The sequence below is a fragment of the Gracilinanus agilis genome, chromosome 1, assembly GCF_016433145.1.
Source record: "Gracilinanus agilis isolate LMUSP501 chromosome 1, AgileGrace, whole genome shotgun sequence".
Lineage (NCBI taxonomy): Eukaryota > Metazoa > Chordata > Mammalia > Didelphimorphia > Didelphidae > Gracilinanus > Gracilinanus agilis.
In genome coordinates, this window is record NC_058130.1 from 753755929 (window position 1) to 753777060 (window position 21132).

At 41.7% G+C, this 21132-nt stretch overlaps 1 protein-coding gene across 1 annotated transcript in view; it reads right to left on the minus strand.

Moving 5' to 3' along the window:
- The window catches only part of CFAP251 (cilia and flagella associated protein 251), a 146244-nt gene that overhangs the window by 52461 nt on the left and 72651 nt on the right, over positions 1-21132 (minus strand). Inside the window, exons 19-20 of the mRNA XM_044685409.1 lie at positions 17720-17810; positions 17362-17505 (exon numbers count right to left, since the gene is read on the minus strand). Coding sequence (XP_044541344.1) covers positions 17362-17505; positions 17720-17810 — 235 coding nt within the window. The remainder of the gene's footprint in view (positions 1-17361; positions 17506-17719; positions 17811-21132) is intronic.

The following is a 21132-nucleotide window of genomic DNA, read 5'->3' on the forward strand; positions in this document are numbered from 1 at the left end:
ATTCCAAATGAAATTTGTTATAGTTTTTTCTAATTCAGTAAAGAAGTTTTTTGGTAGCTTGATAGGTATGGCGCTAAATAGGTAAATTAATTTGGGTAGAATGGTCATTTTTATTATGTTGGCTCGACCTACCCATGAGCATCTACATTTACTCTTGATTTGTTGTTGTGTTATTCACATACTTTTAAAAAGCAGAAAGTCACAGGCTACAATGTTGGGTCACAACTTGTTTTTCTCTGCATAATTGTTCAGTTCAGAAATATTTATCCATATAAATGGGATAAAAATCAATAAATTAGTATTATTAATACTACTAACAATAATGAGCATTGATATAGCACTTTATGGTTCATAAAGTGCTTTACATAGATTAGCTTGTTTTATTCCCACAGTGCTGTGGGAATGGTAGGTGCTATTACCATCCTCATTTTACAAGTGAGGAGATAGACTAGGAATAATTAAGTGACTTAGTGACTAAAGGCAAGATGGAAACTTAAGACTTTGTACACAGGTCCCATTCTCTGTCACTACCACCTTGATGTGTTGTTTAATCATTTTCAGTTATGTCTGACTCTTTAGGAACCCATTTGGGGTTCTCTTGGCAGAGATACCAAAGTGGTTGGCCATTTCTTTCTCCAGCTCACCTGACAGATAAGGAAACTGAGGCAAGAAGGGTAAAGTGACTTGCCCAGGATCACACAGTTGGTAAGTTTTAGCCACTGCACCACCTAGCTGCCTCTTATCCAGTGCAGAGTACCTAGCCTTGGATGAGGCCAAGTTTAGATAAGACAGGATCCTCATCGTCATTGAACTTACAGTCCATGGGAGGGAAAAGTCAGGAGTACAGATAACTAACTATTCTATTCAATATCATATGATAAGAACATTGGGGAAGCACAAAAGAAAGTCTAATAATGAGTATTTGTACCAATAAGGAGCAGCTGTAGCGCCCTTCATTCAAGCATTTCTTGAATTCATCACTAAGGGAAGCCCCATAAAATTGAAGTGCCTTGAATGAGCTAAGAAGTCTAGAGGAGGCATCGTGATATAGTGGAAAAAGCACTGTGTTTGAAGGTAGAAGCCTGAGGTTTAAGTCAGAGCTCATGTATTAGTGATGTGGCTAAAGAAAAACAAAAAAACCCCACCAAAACTCGAGTACAATAAGACCGCCACTCTCTGCCCCTCAAGGCTGTGATGAGAAAAGCACGACGGGCATTTAGTTCCCACTCTACAGAGCACGGGGCTTTGATGTACGACCGTAGTAGGTAATTAATAATTATTTGTGGCATGAGTGAAAGAACATGAAACAAAGAATGGACAAGAATATTATAAAGCACTGGATGCGAGTTGTTATCATCAAGTCGGCAGGGAGACCAAATTAGCTTAGTGGCTCTGGTCCTAGGTTAACTTAAGGTAATCAATTATATCGTGATTTGTCCAATAGCACTTGGGAAAAGTGATTCTTAAAAATCAAATACACTTCTTTGGTTCCATGAGGTATTCCTATATGACCCCGTGATAACAAACTAGCAAAGTCCATTTCTATTTTTTATCCATTTCATTTTCAAACTTCAGCTCACTGAATGCACACATTAGGGCGTTTGGAATCATAGGGCTGGGTCAGGCAGAAAGAAAACAAAGTCTGCTTGGACAGTTTTTAGAAGCAGAAAAAGAGAGAGATCGGTGATTTCTTGCATATAAACATTTTCTAAAATATCCTTTAATAATATAAAATTGGGACCCCGAATTTCCTGAGGTCACCAAATATCGACGCACATGTTGATTTGGTTTACAGCATCTCGTGGGGTTCTTTGTGGGATCTCTCCATCTCTTGATCTTCTGCAACATGTGTTGGATTGGCACGTGAGCTGCAGGTACCTTCATGTTTCTGTGGTTGTTATTATTGTGCCCCCCCTGGACTAGCCACCGTTCCAATTCGAACTCACAGACTAGTTCGAATTGGAACGGTGGCTAGTCTTCAGAGGAGAATAAGAATCTTATATCGAGAGGATAATAAGAATCTTGTATCGAGAATACCAACAGCTAAATTATGTTTATAGCTGATCTGAAAGCTGTGTGACTGTTAGCACACTCTGCCCCGCTGACTTTCCACCACTCTGGAATCATTGCTGCCCATGGGGAAAGGAGGGCTACCACAATGTAAATGGGGAAAAAAGAAAGACAAAACAAAACTGAATACTGTGGGATTAAATGACCAAGCTTGGCCCCAGAGAAGAGCAAGAAGTGGGGGACTGTGGATGTGGAACAAGGTCTATTCTGTCAGATTGAAGGGAACTATGGGTTGATTTGGGTTGAACAGATTCTTTTTTTTCTTTCTTTTTCTGTCTTTGTTGTAAAGGATAGTTCTCTGGCTAAGTTGGGGGAAGGCATCTATTTGAAAATAAAGATAAAAATAAACGCTATTAAGGGTTGGGTTTTTTGTTTGTTTTTAAAGGAGAAGAGGGCTACATAGGCTGAGGACCTTTTTGTATTTTTCTTTGTTTTCATGAATCATCAGAGCCAAAGGAATTCATCACCCAGTGGTCAGTCAATGGCAGGAAAGCTATAAGGTAGAGGTGAGGAGGGAGAACATCCCAAGGATGAGAGATAGTCATGCAAAGACAGAGTTGGGAAATGGAGGGACCTGGTGGAGAAGAAGCAAGAACACCAGCGTATCTGGATTGTAATGTCTACATTAGCAGGATTACATTAGCAGAATGTAATGTCTACATTCCAAGACTGCAAAGGCAGGAAGAAGTCAGGTTGTGAAGGGCTTTACGTTTGATGCTTGAGGTAATGGAGAGAGGGGAAAGAGAGGAGAGAGAGGCAGACAGAGACAGAGACAGACAGAGACAGAGAGACACACAGAGAGAAAGAGAGACAGAGAGAGGGAGAGAGAGAGAGAGAAAAGAGTAGAGAAGAAGAGTGGAGAGAAGAGGAGAGGAGAAGACAGGAGAGGAGAGGAGAAGAGAGGAGAGGAGAGGAGAGGAGAGAGATCTGTGCTGGAAAATCACTTTGGCAGTGGACTGGAGGATGAACATGGTGACCAGCTTCTCCATACTCGAGTAGGCTGGTCCTCAGCTAGCAGATGATGTCTGCTGCCTTTCCAATTTTGCAGAAAGCTATTGGCTTTGGGACCCAAAGGATCGTCATCACAGACCACCTACTCATCAAAGAAGGATGTTGGAGTGTTCGAACAGCTAAGCCTATATGACAATAGAGCATTAACTGTGCTGTACGTAAAGAATGTTAATGTGGCTGGTATGGCTGGCCCACAGCATGGAGAAGGGAGTGATGGGCTAGAAGGGATGAGGGAATATCGATGAGTTTTTCTGTGTGAAACAGAAGAGTTCATAGTTGATCCAAGACGTTACAGGGACCCACTGGAGTTTACTGAGTAGACGAGTAATATGTTTGGGCCTCTGCATTAGGAAAATCATTTTGGTGGCTGCATAGAGGATAGATTGGAATGAGGAGAGATTTGAGATAAGAGGCCAATGAGAAGGCTGATGCAATAAATTCATGTAAAAGATGATGAGGGCCTGAGCTAGGACAGTAGTTGTGTGATCAGAGGGAAGGTATTCAAAAGATAGTGAGGATATAAAAATGGACAATATGGAAATATGTTTTGCGTGATAATACATTTTAACCCATATTGAATTGCTTGCCAGCTCTAGGTGGGGGAGAGAAAGAGGGAGGGAGACAATTTGGATCATATGACTTTGGAAACCTTATGTGGAAATGTGTTATTACATGTAATTGGTAAAAAATAAAATCAAATAGTCTAGAAAAAGATAGTGAGGAGATGAAAGTAAGATTTGGCAACTGACTGGATGTGTGTGTGTGTGTGTGTGTATCTTGATAGTGAGAAGACAAGGAGGATCCTGCGGCTTCATATCTGAGTAGCTGGAAGGCTAGTGATGTCCTTAATAAAAATAGGAAAGTTCAGAAGACAAGTAGGTTTACTGGGAAAATAACAGCTGTTTTGCCCATATTGAGTTGGAGGTACCTATGAAACATCAAGTTCTAAATGCCCAATGCTGAAATTCAGGAGAGAGCCCAGGGCTGCATAATATACAGATGGTTCTTGCTTTATGTAAATTTGCATGATGCAAATTTGATTTTAACATAAAGAATCTGAAAGAAATCCATGTTTCAAAAAATTTTTTACTATGTTTACTTTGTTATATAATACTTTGCTCTCCCAATTTCTCTCTCTCTCTCTCTCTCTCTTTTTTCTCTCTTTCTCCATTCCTGCCCCTTGGCTCAGAGGCCTATCCCAGGCTCCCAATAACAACAACAATAACAAAACAAACTAAAAAAATGACTTTAGACTTCTGGTGCCAAGAAAAGGAGATGTTTGCCCACATCTTCCCACCAGCCTGAGTGTCCGGCCCCCATGTGTCTGTCTCCGGTTCTCATGTGTTCCTTCTCCTGTTATTGTTTCTCTGACCTCAGCCCCCAAAAGTCCTCTGATTTCTTGCACAGTCCCCTTCCTGCCTCCCTCCTTCCTTCCCTTTCTTATGTCTAAGGGGAAATTCGCATTACAGTACATTGCTTTAGGGAGAGGTTTGTAGAAAGATTCACTTTTGTAAAGTAAGAACTATCTGTATAGATCTAGGCATCACAGTCCACACTTGGGTTGCCACCCTAGAGATGACCCCTGAGAGCTGATGGTCAAGTAAGGAGTGGAGAGAGAGAGAGAAGAGGACCTTGAGCAGAGAGCCCATGGCTAAGATCCAGCAAAGGAGACTGAAAAGGAGCAGTCATGTTAGTAGGAGGACAGCCAAGGGAAAGTGGGGTATCAACAATCTTTCATTTACAACTATAGTGCTATAATGAAAAAGGCTTTCTCCTCCATTAATTATGCATATTCCCTATCCTCCAAACACCTACTCCCACCTGCCAAAAAAACTTTCAATAGCACTTCATTGTCTACTGAGTGAAGTCCAATTTTTTTTAATCTAGCATTCAAAGCCCTCTGTATTTTGATCAGTCTTCCTGAACAGCCTTATTTCTTACTACTTCATTGTACAGACATTATGCTCCAGTCAAATGAAACTCAATCATTCACAAGAAGTTTGAGAACTCAGAAGGCATCTTTCTCTGATCTCCTGATGCTTGTGGAACTTGTTTCTGAATTGAATTGGATAATTTAACCATTATTAGTCTTAAAGTTTGTAGCTTTGGGGTTCCCCCCCCCCAGGTGATCCGTGAATTCTTTCCATTGAAATTTTATTTTCTATGTTTAGAAGTTCTGGGAAGTTTTCTATTGTTTCTTACATTTTAGTGTCAAGATTTTTTTGTCCTGTCATATTCTTCTGGGTTCCTGTGATCGTTATGTTGTTTTTGTGCAGCTTGTCTTTGAGGTCAATGTGTTTTGCTTGCATGTTTCAAACATTTTCTTTTTTTTTCTTTTTTTTTTAAATTTTAAACCCTTAACTTCTGTGTATTGACTTATAGGTGGAAGAGTGGTAAGGGTAGGCAATGGGGGTCAAGTGACTTGCCCAGGGTCACACAGCTGGGAAGTGTCTGAGGCTGCATTTGAACCTAGGACCTCCCGTCTCTAGGCCTAGCTCTCAATCCACTGAGCTACCCAGCTGCCCCTAAACATTTTCTTTTAATGATCTTGGTTTTTGCTTTTCTTCTTCTAGATTGTCCCTCACTTCTAAGTATTTGAATTCTCAATCTAGTGTTCTCTCTTGTTTCTTTGGTGAAGCTTACCTTCACAGATTCAAGTTTTTCTATCCTGCTCATTATTTTTGCTATGTAGGACATTCATTCTGCTCTCATAATTCTCATTTTTCTTTTAAATCACTAGGAACAGCATGTTGTGGTTTCATGCTCTCCTAAACTTCCATAGGGTACTCTGTCTTCATTAAAGGTTAGATAATTTCCCCCTTTTTGGGGGCAGTATTTATTCATAGATGCTTGACTAGATCTGGAGACTATATGGCCTTTTATTGTTGTTTTTCCTATTAATTTATCTATTTATGTTCAAGGTCTTTATAGTTCTTCTTCCTGAAATTTTTTATATTTCCAGTCTCCATTCCCCTTATTTTCTTTATTACTCACTTCCTGACTCCCTCCCCTCTGACTGTGGAATCCCTTAGGGCTGAATCTGGGGATTCACAGTTGACTAGCCTAGGTCTCTACTACAAGTGAATTTTGAGTAGTCAGAAGTGGTCCAAGTTGGAAGTTGTGTTCTTCCCTCAGGCTTAGCAGGGTGCTAAGCACAACTCTCCACTTTCATGGTGTCCTATGCTGGTGAACTTTCCTACTCCCTCTGCTCCTTAGTCTGCCCAGGCATTAGTAGTTCAGAGTCTGCTCTCCCTTGTTCCAGCAGAGCCTGTTTTCTCTGGCTCCAGCAGTTCAGAACTTTGCAGCAATGATATTTCTGGGTTATACTCTAGAGCAGGTTGACTGTTGATGCCAGATCAAACTTTCAGCCTAGTGCTGGGGTCTCTAAGGCACTGGAAAGAGAAAGTGGGGAATAGGATGCAGGGACAGATTTTGATGTAAGCCTTTGTTGTGTCTGTTGATGTGACCTTGCTACTGATAGTGTGGGAGGTTTAGGAGGAGTGATAAATGTGCTCAGTCAGTAAACATCTGTTCTTGGGTTTGGGGGGCGGGATTACCTTCTTTTAGAATCTGAGTGTTTCAGACAATGAAAATAATTGAAGTTACTTTATATTTAACAAATACTTTGTTTTGGAAAGGGTTGACAGGCTGTGGGTATCAAAGAAAATATCTTATCTACCATTAAAAACATTTTTTTTATTAAGAAAAATTTTCCATGGTTACATAATTCATGTTCTTTCCCTTTCCCATAGCCAACACGCAATTTCACTGGGTTTTACATGTGTCACTGTCCAAGACCTCTTTCCATATTGTTGATATTTGCACTAGGGTGATTGTTTAGAATCTACATCCCCTTGTAGACACTAAATGATAACTCTAGTCCAACTATCAATAATATGAAATTAGGTCTTGATCAATGATACATGTTAAACCCAGTGAAATTTTGTGTTGGCTAAGGGGGGGGGTTAGGGGAGATTGGGGGAGAGAAAACATGAAATATGTAACTAGATGAAAATATTCAAAATAAAAAAAAGAATTAAAAAAAAGAATCTACATCCCCAATCATATTCAACATCAACCAGTGTGTTCAGGCAGTTGGTTTTCTTCTGTGTTTCTGCTCCCACAGTTCTTTCCCTGGATGTGGATAGTGTGGAACACCCTATCTAGTCTGATTTGTTGTTAAATGAGTCATTCCTTGATGGATGAGATGACTTTTTTTTTGGACTTTGTTTTCCTGTCAAGTGCCTAACACAGTCCTTGGCACATATCAGGTGCTTAAATAAATATTTGTTGACTTGGACTGACCAAGAATCCACTGTATGTCCAATCACTGGTTGTTTAGCAAGAAAGTTTCTAAGTGCATATTTCTTGAAAACTGTGATGGGAAAGTGACAAAGTGGAGAGGTATGATAGTACTATCTCAGAAAAAGAAAAAAAGAGAAGTGAAATCACAGAAAAAGAAAAGAGCATTAGTGAAACATTTTTAAAATACACAGAAGAAAGCCAAAAGTAGTACAGATGACACAGAGAAGCAGATCAGTTTTAGAAATACCATATTAAATTGATTATATAGTTTTTACCAAAATAAAAGCTCTGCATAATAAAGAATTCAGATTTTATATGTAATCCTCTATAATGGTTAAATTGGGATTTTGACTAAATAAGAGAGTTATAAAAAAGTGGTCGCCAATTTTTATTCCTTAAGTCAAGAAAACTATTAGCAGCTTTTAGTAATTTTGTTTAATTGGAATATTAGTAAAAAGAGAGAAATGTGGATGGGAAAGAGGCAAGGAGACTACCTAGCCTCCCTAAATGCTAATCTGGTGAAATGAAGCTTGCTCCCCCACAGAGTTCCAATTTCTACATGGGAATCCTAGTCACTCACCAGCAAGCCAAGCAGGATCTAGGCAAGGTCCCAATGCAGAAAAACTCTTGTGAGCTAAGTTCACTGAGAGTCCCCAACTCCAAGAAGCTCCAAAGCCAAAAAGTCCCAAAGCAGAAAATTCCAGTTGAAAGGCCCAAAGCTCCAAGTTGAAGTCAAAGCCCAAAAGCCCCAAGGAGCCATCCTCCAAAGGAGTCCAAAGGAGAAGATTCAAGGAGCAAAGACTCCAAAGAAGAACTTCAAGAAGTTTCAAGAAGTCCCTTGGACAGGAAGTTCAGGACTTTTTATAGTCTTTTTTCCACATTACTTCCTGTCCCTTCCCCACTTTATGGGAACTAATTGAATTCTTTCAATTTGCCTAGCACTGAGTGGGGCAGTGGCCTCTGGAGTTGTCACCCATTCTAGCAAGTGACTTGTGAACTCTCATACTTAGTGACTGGTAAGGTGCCAAGTAGGGGTACTTAAGTTTTTGATTGATTAACTTAAAAGTGCTGATCGATAGACAAAGAGAGTTTGATTCACTCTTCACACCTCTTTTTCTGTTCTTTTTTTAAGTAGAGAAATGTTTGTTGACTTTTGTCAAGTTCATAATAAGGAAAAAAGATGTAGTTCTTAAAAATGTCTTTTTAAGGGGCAGTTAGGTGGTTCAGTGGATGGAGAGCCCGGCCTGGAGTTGGGAGGACCTGGGTACAAATTTGACTTTGGACCCTTCCTAGTTGTGTATCCCTGGGCAAGTCACTTAACTCTAATTGTCTAGCCCTTGCTGCTCTTCTCTTAGAATTGATACTAGTCTAGAAGATAAAGGTTTAGAAAAAAAAAAAAGTCCTATTGAAAGTGACTTACCTAGAGCTGTCAATTGATCCAACCAATCTGGAAAGAAATTTGGAACAATGCCTCAAAAATTACCAAACTGCACATACTCTTTGACCCAGTTATGCCACTACTATACCAAACTTCTTTAAAACAAAAAGAAAAAAGGAAAAGGGAAAAAGACCTAAATGTACAAAAATATTTGAAGAAGCTCTTTTCATGGGAATCAAAACTTAGCAACTAGTATTTATAAACAAAGAAAGTAGAATTCCTATTGAGAAATAGCTAAACAGATTGTGCTGTATGGATGTAATGAAATATTGTTAGGCCATGAGCAATGGTGAAATGCAGGAGAATGGTAAGAGCACTGTAACAACTTTGAAAAATGTGAGAACTCTGATCATTGCAACTATCAACCATGTGCCCAAAAGAATAAATATGAAACATATCATTCCTCTCTTGACAGAGAAATAAATAAAGTGCAGAGACACACATTTTTCAGATATAACCAAAGTGGGAATTTGTTTTGCCTGTAAACTAAGTGGTAATGTACTGAGGACTTTATGGGGGGGGGGGCGCAGATCTTTCTCTTTATTTGCTAAGTTGGGAAGAACACAGTGGAAGGGAAATTTTTTAAAGAATGACTCACTCCAAGTCACATAGTGTGGGCAGATTGAAGATTGATCCCAGGTCCCCTGACTATAAATCCAACTGCTTCCTACTACTCTATATCACTTCTCTTCTCTTCCTCTTTATTTCCTTCCTTCTTCCTTTCCTTCCTTCCTTCCCCTTATCTTCTGTCTTAAAATCAAAACTAAGTAATCAATTTTAAGGCAGAAGAGCAGTAAAGGCGAGACAATGGGGATTAAGTGATTTGCCCAGGGTCACTAAATTAGGAAGTATCTGAGGCCAGATTAGAACCCAGGTCCTCCCATCTCCAAGCTTGGCTCTCCATCCACTGAGCTACCTAACTTCCCCTTGGCTCTGTTTCATTGGTGATCTCTGAGCTAGAATCATAAGAGAGGAATAGGGGTGTGCAATTCCAAACTGACTAATATGATTCAGTTCAATAAATATTTATTCATTCTAAAAAAGAAAAAAAAATCTCTGTTCCCTCTTCCCTACAACAGAACCTCTGTTCCGCCCCAGTTGGAAGCTCCCATCAGGCACCAAGATTAGTGTACAAAGCTTGGAAAGAACTGAGGTAGCAATCATGTTCAAGTTCCTGGATGCCCTGATCACATCTGAGTTGCTGTTATACCACATAGTTGCTGCATTGCAAGGGTTTTCAGAAGCTTCTGGTCCAACCTGTACCTAAGCAACAATGCCCTCTGCAACCTACTCAACAAGAGTCATTTAGCCTCTGCCTGAGAGTCTTCACTGCCTAACTGATGAGCCAAGTCAATCTGGGATGACTCTTGGGAAGTATACCCATTACCGAGCCTCTCCACTGCTGCTGTCCATTAATCCTAGTCCTGCCAGCTGGGGCCAAGGGCAAGCCTAATCACTTCCTTGTGATAACCCTTAAAGTATCTGAATACAGGGGCAGCTAGGTGGTTCAGTGGATTGAGAGCTAGGCTTAGAGACCTGGAGGTTCTGGGTTCAAGGCTCACCTCAGACACTTCCTAGCTGTGTGACTCTGAGCAAGTCACAACCCTCATTGCCTAGCCCTTACTGCTCTTCTGCCTTGGTACCAATACTTAGTATGCATTCTAAGATGGAAGGTAGGGGGTTAAAATATATATTTATATTCATACTATCTATCCTCTTCTTCATTCTAAATATCCCTAATTCCTTCAACTCCTCCTTATATAGTATGGTCTCAAGGTCTTTCCCCATCCCCATTGGCCTTCTCTAGATGTCCTCCAGCCTCACAATGCCCTCCCTGAAAAGTGACCCCCAGAACTGAACATCATGCATCTACTTGGAACATACCATCTCTATTATTGAAACCCTGCACATATTTCAAAGCCCAGCTCAAATTTCACCTCCTCAATGAAGCCTTCCTTGATCTTGCTGGCTAAAAACAATTTCCCTTTTCTCTGATGTAGCCCAGAACTTTGTGTCTCTCTTGTACTCTCACACTTAACTTTATTACAGATATCTATGCTCTTGTCTTATCTCTTTTACAATGCCATAAGCTCAGTAAGGGCAGGGATTATTTGTGATTCCTTCTTACTCCTCCCCCCTCCCCCCCCCCCCCAAGGAAGGGTTCACAGCAATATACAAGAGATGAAAGAATGCCAGATTTGGAGTTGGAAGATGTGCTTTGAATCCTAGTTTTGCCCTTTATTACCTGGAGCCAGTCACCTAACATCTTCCTCAGTAAAATGAGGGAAAGGTGGACCCTAAGGTCCCTTCTGGTTTTAGAGCCATGATCTCAGCAGGAACTCAATAAATATTTGTTGAATAAATCTCTCCACTGCTTATTTCTCTACCAAAGTCTTAATCCTGGCTTAGTGGTTTTATTTACTGTTGAACTGGGTGGTCCATGGTTAAAGTCAGGAAAGAGTCTTTAGCTGAGGATAGGAGAATGGTAAACAACCAAATCCAGTTTAAGATCTAAGAATATGGAATCTATCTTCCTTCCGTCCTTCCTTCCTTCCTTCCTTCCTTCCTTCCTTCCTTCCTTCCTTCTTCCTTCCTTCTTCCTTTCTTCCTTCCTTCCTCCTTCCTTCCTTCCTTCCTTCCTTCCTTCCTTCCTTCCTTCCTTCCTTCCTTCCTTCCTTCCTTCTCTACACCGTTTCTTTAAAGCATTGAAAACAAAAGCTGTATCCTTCATTTCATCATTGAGCAACCTACTGCTTGTTGGCATAAATGGCTTGGCCTGAGGGGACAGCTTGGTGGGCTGAATGCATCAATTCGGAAATGAAGAGCTAACTCTTTCCAGCAATGCCACTCAGAAGAGACCAGTCAGCTCTTTCCTCTTTTGGACTGAAACGCAATTTGTGTGTGTGTGTGTGTGTGTGTGTGTGTGTGTGTGTGTGTGTGTGTGTGTGTGTGTGTATGAGGTCTATGGTACTGAAGCCCTCTCCTTGGGGTAGAGCCCTCCAGATTCCCATGGGGTTCTTAGAAGAAAAGAAATGTTGCCTCTTGGCCCTTGGCTAAGATCCCCCTTCCTTGCTATGCATGGGGCTGTGCCAGTTGGCTGCAGTCCTTCCACCCCCATTGAAAGTGAGTCAGGCACAAAGATTAGTGTACCAAGTATGAGAAGAACTCCGATGAAATAGCCATGTTCCAAAGTTCCTCAATGTTCTGATCGCTTTCAATTGATGTCCATCCCAACAGCAACTAAAGACCATATCAGGGGTACATTTTCATTACTCCAGCTTCCTACAGTGTGGAACTAGCATCTTCTGTGCATACAAAGACCAGACTGTTGCCATAATGGTAAATTAAGGCATCTCCAAAGAGGGCCAGATTCCCTACAACGCTCTCCAAGCGACTGAAAACTTGGCACATTCTGCCAAGTAGCAGCTTTCTGGGTGAGCTGGAGAGTTGGACTTCCCTTTATCACATTAACCAGTTTAAAGTCCCTATGAAAGCTATATCGAGTAGGGAAAAATATACATCAGTGCATCAGTACTGTTATAGTAGGTGGCTTTCGCTGGCTCTGAGTCCTGGCTGTGATTTCAGGGTCTGAGCCCTCTATGTGGCAGCGCTGAGTCTAAAACAATGTGGAAAAGAATAGCAATGCCTCACTAGGAAATGTACCATTAACCATAGCAAAGGACTGCTTTCAAGCCAAAAAAACCCTGAGAAAATTTCTATTAAAGTCTCAATAAATCTGACAGGAAAACAAAAGGGCCAAAAGCTTTTCCCCAAGAGCTTAAGATGAAACGTCTCTCATCAGTTAGCAAAGTTTGTGGAAAGACATGAGATCCATCTGGGTGAAAGGGCCTGCAGAAACAGGGTCATTCTCTTTACGCAGGGCAACAAAAGCTTCCAATTTCTCAAAAGGAATAAATGTGTCCTTTAAAAATGACTAACGGCAAAGAAGCCTAATAGGTTGGTAATAATACTGATAAGAGGCCCAGAAGCACAAAGGTGCCTGTTCCTGCATAGATCAGAGCTAGCCGGCATGCCCTTCACTTGCTCTATGCTACCTGCTGGCTCAACTTGTAAATAACCATTTCCTGGGCTGGATACAATCATGGCGGCTGACCCATTCCTTATTGGGCTACTTTTCTTCATTTTGTGGGTGCTTACCTGGATCACTCCTTACCTGACCTAATGGTAAAAAGGGGTGGTTAGGGTTCCAACTCACTGAATATTTTTTCTTTTCTATTCTTTTCTTTTCTTTTGTTAACTGCTGGATGATGATTGCCCATTGGCAACCCATCCTTCAGGATCCAACAGAAATGCTACCACCTCCAATATGTCTTCCCTGATCTCTCTAGCTTAGGAGTTCTTAAGGGTTTTTTTGTGTGTTGTGGACCTCTTTAGCAGTCTAGGAAAGACTCTGGAACCCTTCATGGAATATAACAATGGCACTGTCAAAGTTCCTTAATCCTTGGGAATCTTGGAGAGAACATTGTTCAGGGTTCCACGAGACTGGAAATGAAGAGTTCACCAATCAACATGCTTATACTGAGTACCTGCTGTGTATGAGGTACTAGCTTGGTCCTGGGGACACAAAGCCAAAAGTGAGACTGTCCCTGCCCTCCAGGAACCTCCATTCTATTGGGGATGATAAGCAGAGATAGGTTGTGTGTATAAGATATGTGAATCTGAACATGCCCACGCGCCCCTCTGAGAATGAGTGTTTGGGGGAGGAACATAAAAGACACTTGGAACTCTTCCATGCTTTCATCCAGGAGCCTCTCTCCTTTGGGAGGCCCTGTTAGTTGGTTCATGTCCCAGATGCCACCTTCTGATCACATGGTGTGACATAAAAAACCCCACAAACCAGGAGGCACCTTCCTGGGAGCTACTGTGTGTGTGTGTGTGTGTGTGTGTGTGTGTGTTTAAAACTCTTTCCTTCTTAGAATTGACACTGTGTATTGGTTCTAAGGCAGAAGAGCAGTAAAGGCTAGGCAATTGGGGGCCAAGTGACTTGCCCAGGATCAAACAGCTAGGAAGCATCTAAGGCTAGATTTGAACCTGGGACCTCCCTCTCTCAATCCACTGAGCCACCTAGCTATTCCCTGTCATATGTTCTTGACCACAAAATAAAACTTGGGCATCTTGGACCTCTTCCATTTTACATGAGTTTACTCTTCTGGGTTTTGACAGCTTATGCGACCGAGGAGTTTTTCAATAGACTCTCTCCTCCTCTCTTTTTGAAGGGCTTTCTAAAAGTACTGGCCATCATCTCTCCTGGTAGGAGTCCAAGGGGCCAATGGTTCCCATGCTATCCGATTCAGTCATGCTACCTAACTCTACCATACCTTTTATACTGTTTCACTTGGAGATCTCATCCACTTTCATAGACTGAATTCTCATCTCTGTGCTGATACTCAGATTGACTTGCCCTGCCATAACTTCTAGACTCACATCTCCAGATGCCATCAAAACATCTCAAACAGGACATAGACTTTTTAAACTCAACGTGTGGGGGGTAGCTGGGTGGTTCAGTGGATAGAGAATCAGGCCTGGAGAAGGAAGGTCCTGTGTTCAAATATGGCCTCAGCTACTTCCTAGCTGTGTGACCCCGTAGAAAGTCACTTAACCCCCATTGCTGAGCCCTTACCACTCTTCTACCTTAAAACTGATACACAGTATTGATTCTAAGATGAAGTAAGGATTTAAAAAAATTTTTTTAAGAAATTCAACATGTTCAAAACTGAAATCATCTTTTCCTTTAAACCCCTTTCTTCCTAAATTTCCTAGGCTTGTCAAAGGAACCACCATTCTCTCTGCGTGTCATCCTCAGTTCCTCACTCTCTCATCTCCCTGCATCCAGTCTGTTGTCCTGCTCATTCTACCTTCGTGACTCATCTTGTGCCTGGCTCCTTCTCTCCTTGGCTGCTACCCTCTCTGCCCCTCTGCTCTGGTGCAGGCCCTTAGGAGTCCCTGTCTGGATCACTGGAATAAGATTCTGGTTGGTCTCCCCATGTCGAGTTTCACCCCACTCCAGATCATCTTCCTTCTACTCAGCTGTCAAACTGATCTTCCTGAATCAGAGGTCTGGTTGTGTCACTCCCCGCTCCTCAGTGACCTCCAGGGGGGTTCTCTCTCATTTCCAGGAGCAGATATGCCATTTTCCATTTGGCTTTTCAAGTCCCTCACAACCTTCTCCCCATCACACACTCACTTTCCTGTTCTTGTGGCTTGCTTCCCCAGCCAGGTAGTTGGCCCAAGCCAGCAAGGTTGGCCTCTGAGTCATACACCTAGTAAGTGTCTATGGTTGGATTTGAACTCAGGTCTTCCTCATTCCAGACCTGGCACTCTAACCATTGTACCACCTCGCTGCCTCTTCTTCCTCTTTAGAAGCCTTTAAATATTTGAAGAGAGTGATCACGGTCCCCTTTAAGTCGTCTCTTCTCCAGGCTAAACATCCCCGCTTCTTACAATTGATCCTCCTATGGCAGGATCATGAAGCCCTTCACCATCATGGTCACCTCCTATGGGAACTCTCCAGCTTATCATTCCTCAAATGTGGCATCCAGACCTGAACACATTATTGCAGACACGCTCTAACCAAGGCAGAGGACTAAGAAACCTTCGCCCTCCCTGTTCTGGACACATTTTTTTTTTTTCAAATAGGTGGAGAACTTGATCAGTAATTTCAATGAAGTGGGGAATTCCCAGGGAGAAAATTTGCTCTATCAATGCAGATGGAGAACTGTCCCACAATTTAGAGCCTTAAAGAGTTACCTGGTGCCCTAAGAGGTTTATCCAGGCTCATACGACCAGCATATATCAGAAGATAGACCCAAACTCCAGTCATTCTGACTTCAATTTGGGTTATGTCTTTTTCAGCTACCATATCACAATGTAGATTCATAGTATTTGCAATTTACTAAAATCCATAGACCTTTTTCAAGCACATTACTGTCCAGCAATGTTTCTCCTTATCTCTCTCTGTCTCTGTCTCTCTTTTTCTCTGTCTCTCTCTGACCCTGCCTCATGTCTCTCTGTCTCTCTCTCTGTATATGTGTGTGTGCATATAAGTATACGGAATTATAGCCGGCACATGATGCCACATTCGTTGCCTGGAATGTTCTCCTGCCTCATCTCTGTTTTTTTTGTTTTTTTGTTTTTTTTTAACCCTTGTACTTTGGTGTATTGTCTCATAGGTGGAAGAGTGGTAAGGGTGGGCAGTGGGGGTCAAGTGACTTGCCCAGGGTCACACAGCTGGGAAGTGTCTGAGGCTGGCTTTGAACCTAGGACCTCCCGTCTCTAGGCCTGACTCTCACTCCACTGAGCTACCCAGCTGCCCCTCTCATCTCTGTTTTGATCCGTTTTCAGCGAAAGTCCCACGCTGGGAAAGACTGTTCTAGGCCTGCTTAATCTTAGGACTTCCCTTCGGAGATTACCTCCAGTTTGTCCTGTGTCTAATCTTCTCTGTACAGAGTCGTTCCTATGCTGTCTCTCCATCCGACTGCCAGCTCCTTGAGAACAAAGACGAGGCTGGTTTTTTTCCTTCTTCTGAATCCCCAGAGCTTAGTCAGCCAGACATGGGCACATCAGGCACTTAATACTGTTGACCTGACTGGCAGTTGGCTTTCTTTGTTTCAAAGGAGAGGGCGATGTTGAGTGGAGCATACCTGGAAATGACTGTGGTATTAACACAGAAGGCATCAAGGAAGATCTCTAAGAGCACATCAGAGAGAGTTCAGGACTTGAAATCAGGAAATGCCACCCCAGTCACTTCCTAGCTGGGTGACAGTGCGCAAATCACTGGACCTCTTATAACTCCCTTTTCCTCATCCATATTAGCACTTCCCTCCCAGCGATCCATAGAGACCAAATGAAATAGCACATGTAGTGGGTAGCTGGGTGGTTCAGTAGATTCAGAGCCAGATCTAGAGATGGGAAGTCCTAGGTTCAAATGTGGCCTCAAATACATCCTAGCTGTGTGACCCTGGACAAGTCACTTAATCCCCATTGCCTAGCCCTTACTGCTCTTCTGCCTTAGAACTGATACACAGTATTGATTCTAAGACCAAAGGTAAGGGTTTAAAAAAAAAAGTGAAGAATTTTGCAAACTTTCAAGCACTAAATACATGATAGTTATTATTATTATTAAACAAGATATAAAGCATGCTTCCAGGAGACTAAAACAAGGAGGAATGCATCTTATAAACAAAGACAGGAACACACCTCCTAAGAGAAATCAGCATTGTTTTCAACTAGTTACATGGACTCGTAAAGGCAAGTCTGTCTGTCTATCTCTCCAACTGTGTGTCTCTTCCTCTCCCCCTCTATCCTTTCCCCCATAATATCATATTCTTTATCACGTGAAGCCCTTTTCCATGAATGCTTCTGAAGTATCCATGATTGAATTTCCAAATCTCTTTTTACAAGAATAAACACAGGCTCTCAGCTATTGACCTACAACTGTTATTTCTAGAATAGTGGCTTGGTTTGACTTTTCTGGTGTAAATAAACTATCCCCAGCGCCCGTTGTTCTTTCTACCTACCTGCTCCTCAGATGGATAGAAGCCAATTGCTCTCATTACAAAAGGAAGCTCACTCAGGGAAATATGTGTTGACACCTTTCTGGTCTCCATCGTATCGATACCCTGACTACGGAGCTGAGAATAATAAAAATAGTCTTCTAGTTCCTAAGAGGAAACACAACAGAAGCATGACAAATTTAGGTTCCAGGATGTTAAATCCTCGAGGCAACAAACACCTCTCCAGTATTTTCTAGGAAGTCTGTCTTGTAGGTATTGGGATGAACAGTTTCCAAAAAGGCACCTTGGTCAGTTCCAGGTACATTCATTTTTAACCAGCTAAGCGAGGTGGCCAGGAAGCATTTACTGTGGATACAATTACCTTGTAGAATTCTCCCTCTCTGCCCCCATCCAGCAGACCGTAGAATGGGGTCAAATCTTCACCCCCCAGGTAAACAGCTGCCTCCAGAGCCCTGGGATAATAACAAAAACATCACTATTAGAAAGCACTCATGCGAGAACAGGCTTCAGATGGTAGCCTGCCCCAGAGCTGGCAGCTGCTGAGTGATATCCGAGAATGAGGCGCCATTAAAGTCTTAGTTGGCTTGTTCCGAAAAGTACCTCCGAGATGAACATGGTAACTGGACATCCAGATTCCAGTGCAGAGAGGCCAGCAGTGCCAGAGCACTGGATGTGGAGTCAGAAAACCAAGGATCAAATCCCAGTTATGTTATGTCCTAGTTAAGTGACCTTGGACAAGTCCCCCTTTCTTTGTTTGTCAGATGTGGAGAATAAGACAGGTGCTTCCTGACTCACAGGGTGGTTGGGGGTTCAAATGAGACAATGATTATCAAGGATTTGGCGAACCATAAAGAAATGTATGAGTGCCTATTGTTAAGGGATAAGCCTACCACTGGGCTTTGATCAGAGGAAGGAGGCACTTAATAAAACTGTTGTTTGTAGAAAATGATGAGAAAGATGATTTTATTTTTAAAATCCATTATCTTGTCTTAGAATCTAAGGGCTAAGCAATTGGAGTTATGTGACTTGCCCAGTATCATACAACTAGGAAGTAACTGAGGTCAAATTTGAACCCAGGTCCTCCTGCCTAGGCCTGATTATCTGTCCACTGAGCCGCCTAGCTGCCCTGAGCAGATTAATTTTTAAAAACCATGGAAAGACCTACATGAAATTATGAAAAGCTAAACGAACAGAACCAAGAGAACATTATATAAACAGGCAACAGAAATAATGTTTGAAGAATGACTTTGAATGCCCACCTGCAGAGAAAGAACTGATAAATAGAAATATGCAAGAAATAGTTCTATATGCGTGTTTGTCAAAGGATGCCTTCTCTAATTCAGGGAGGGGAGGGGAGGGAGATATCTGAGAATTTTAATATAACCAACAAAAATTAATTGATAGCCAATGTGCTAGTGGCTATCAATTGATATTGCAAGGATACCAGTGGAGTCTGGAGGCTTTTAATTGGTTATCTTTCCCTCTTGCCACCTAGCTAGTTCATCGTTACTTTTTTCCCCGTCATACAGTTTATTTTTTATTTTTTTTATAAACCCTTACTTTCCATCTCAGAATCAAACTATATATTAGTTCTTAGGCAGAAGAGTGGTAAGGACTAGGCAATGAGGGTCAAGTGACTTGCCCAGGGTCACATAGCTAGGAAGTATCTGAGGTCAAATTTGAACCCAGGACCTCCCATCTCTGGGCCTGGCTCTCAATCCATTGAGCCACCTAGCTGTGTACCCCTCCCCCCCAACATATAGCTTTTTGTTTTTTTAACCCTTACTTTCTGCCTTAGAGGCAGAAGAGTGGTAAGGGTAGGCAATGGAGGTGAAGTGACTTGCCCAGGGTCACACAGCTAGGAAGTGTCTGAGGTCAGATTTGAACCCAGGACCTCCCGTCTTTGGGTCTGGCTCTTAATCCCCTTAGCTACCCAGCTGTCCCCCCCACCCATCATATAGTTTTTGATGATGTAATTTATACCACTTCTTCCTAATCCCTTATTTATAATGTCACAGACCGCTCACATCCACCATCTCTATGTCAGTCTTCATTGCCCTCTGGGTGATCCTCAGCTCAGTTCTTTGAAGTCTGTAGAGTTTCATGACTTAACAGCAATACATCAACACTGGATGAGTAACGATGTTCAAAGATGGACCTTTGTTTTGGGGGAAGCTTGGGGTTGTTCAGGGATCTTTGCAATTTCCCAAAGGTAACCCAATCTAGTTTCCTCCACCAGTTCAATTGTGGGCCAAAGGCACTGTCTGTCCAAATGAGCTGTACTCGAGGAAGGCTCCTATAGATGGGCTCCCCACATTTAGACACTGACATTGTGGTCCCACACGTATTTATAGAGGAGATGGAAATGGCACAAAAGAGAAGAACAACAAAGCAATAGACCTGACTGAGCATCTGCAGAGGAAACTGCGCCAAAGACAGTGCCTTTTTGGGTGTTGAGTGACGGATCTCAAGGGTAGGGAAGGAAGAGAAGCTACCAAAGGTGGGGGGAAATCTTGGATCACAATTATTACTCAATATTAGACTAGAAATGCTAGCTATAGCAATGAGGCAAGAACAAGAAAATGAAGGAATAAGCACAGGTAACGAAGATACAAAACTACCAAAAAGGGGGGATCGAGACAATATCCACAGCTACCACCAGCCCGTATGCTAATTTTCCCATTTATAGGAAATGTTGTTGTTCAGTTGTTTCAGTTGTATCCAGTTCTTCCTGATCTCAAATGGGATTTTCTTGGCAAAGATAGTGGAGTGATTTGCCATTTCTTTCTCCAGCTCATTTGGTAGATGAGAAAACTGATGTAAACAGGGTTAAGTAATCTGCTTGGGGTAAAATGTTGGAGTCCAGATTTGAACTCGGGAAGACTAGTCTTCCTGACTCCAGGCCCATTCCCTATTCACTGTGCCACCTGCTGCCTCGTTTATAGGAAATATAAAGACATAATCCAGTAATCTATACATACGTATTGAGGACATCTTTGATAAGAGCATTTGCAGGAAATAGGTTGACTTTCACAAATAATACTTTACAGCAAAATTCTATCGATCAAATCCCATCTTTACTTTTTCCTTTTACTAGCTGAAAGATGTAGAAAATACAAGCTCCCTCTGGGCTTCTTGTTTGTTGACTAAGAAAAGGCATGAGATTCAGTAGGAGAAAATGATGCCTTAAAGGCTCACCTCTAACCAGGCTTTGCCAAGCAGATGTCAAAATTATACAAGATTACTGAAAGGAATAACAACTGAGAGAACCTTGCTCAGCAATCTTCTGATCATTAACATCCAGTGAGGTATAAAAAAAGGGAGATATATGCTTGCCAAAGCTGTTTGTCACTGTCACGGAGCTCTATTAAAGCCCAAGTTAAATGGAAATCAAGGTTTCTTAGTCTTTTCTGTGTCCTTTTAACTGTCTGATAAAGCCTATGGATTCTTTCTCTGAATTATGTTTGTGAGTGCATAAAATAAAATATACAGGATTACAAAGGAAACCAATTATACTGAAATATGGTTATCTAGAAACCTTTCCAATAAGATCAGAGATGAAGCAAGATGTCCAATATTATAATTATTACTCAATATCATACTAGAAATGCTAGCTATAGCAATAAGGCAAGAACTTTAAGAAAATGAAGGAATAAGCACAGGTAACGAAGATACAACACTATCATTTTTTTGCAGGTGATGTGACAGTTTACTTAGAGAACCCTCAAGAGTCAACCAGAAGAACCATATGAAACAATGAACAATTTTTTTTAA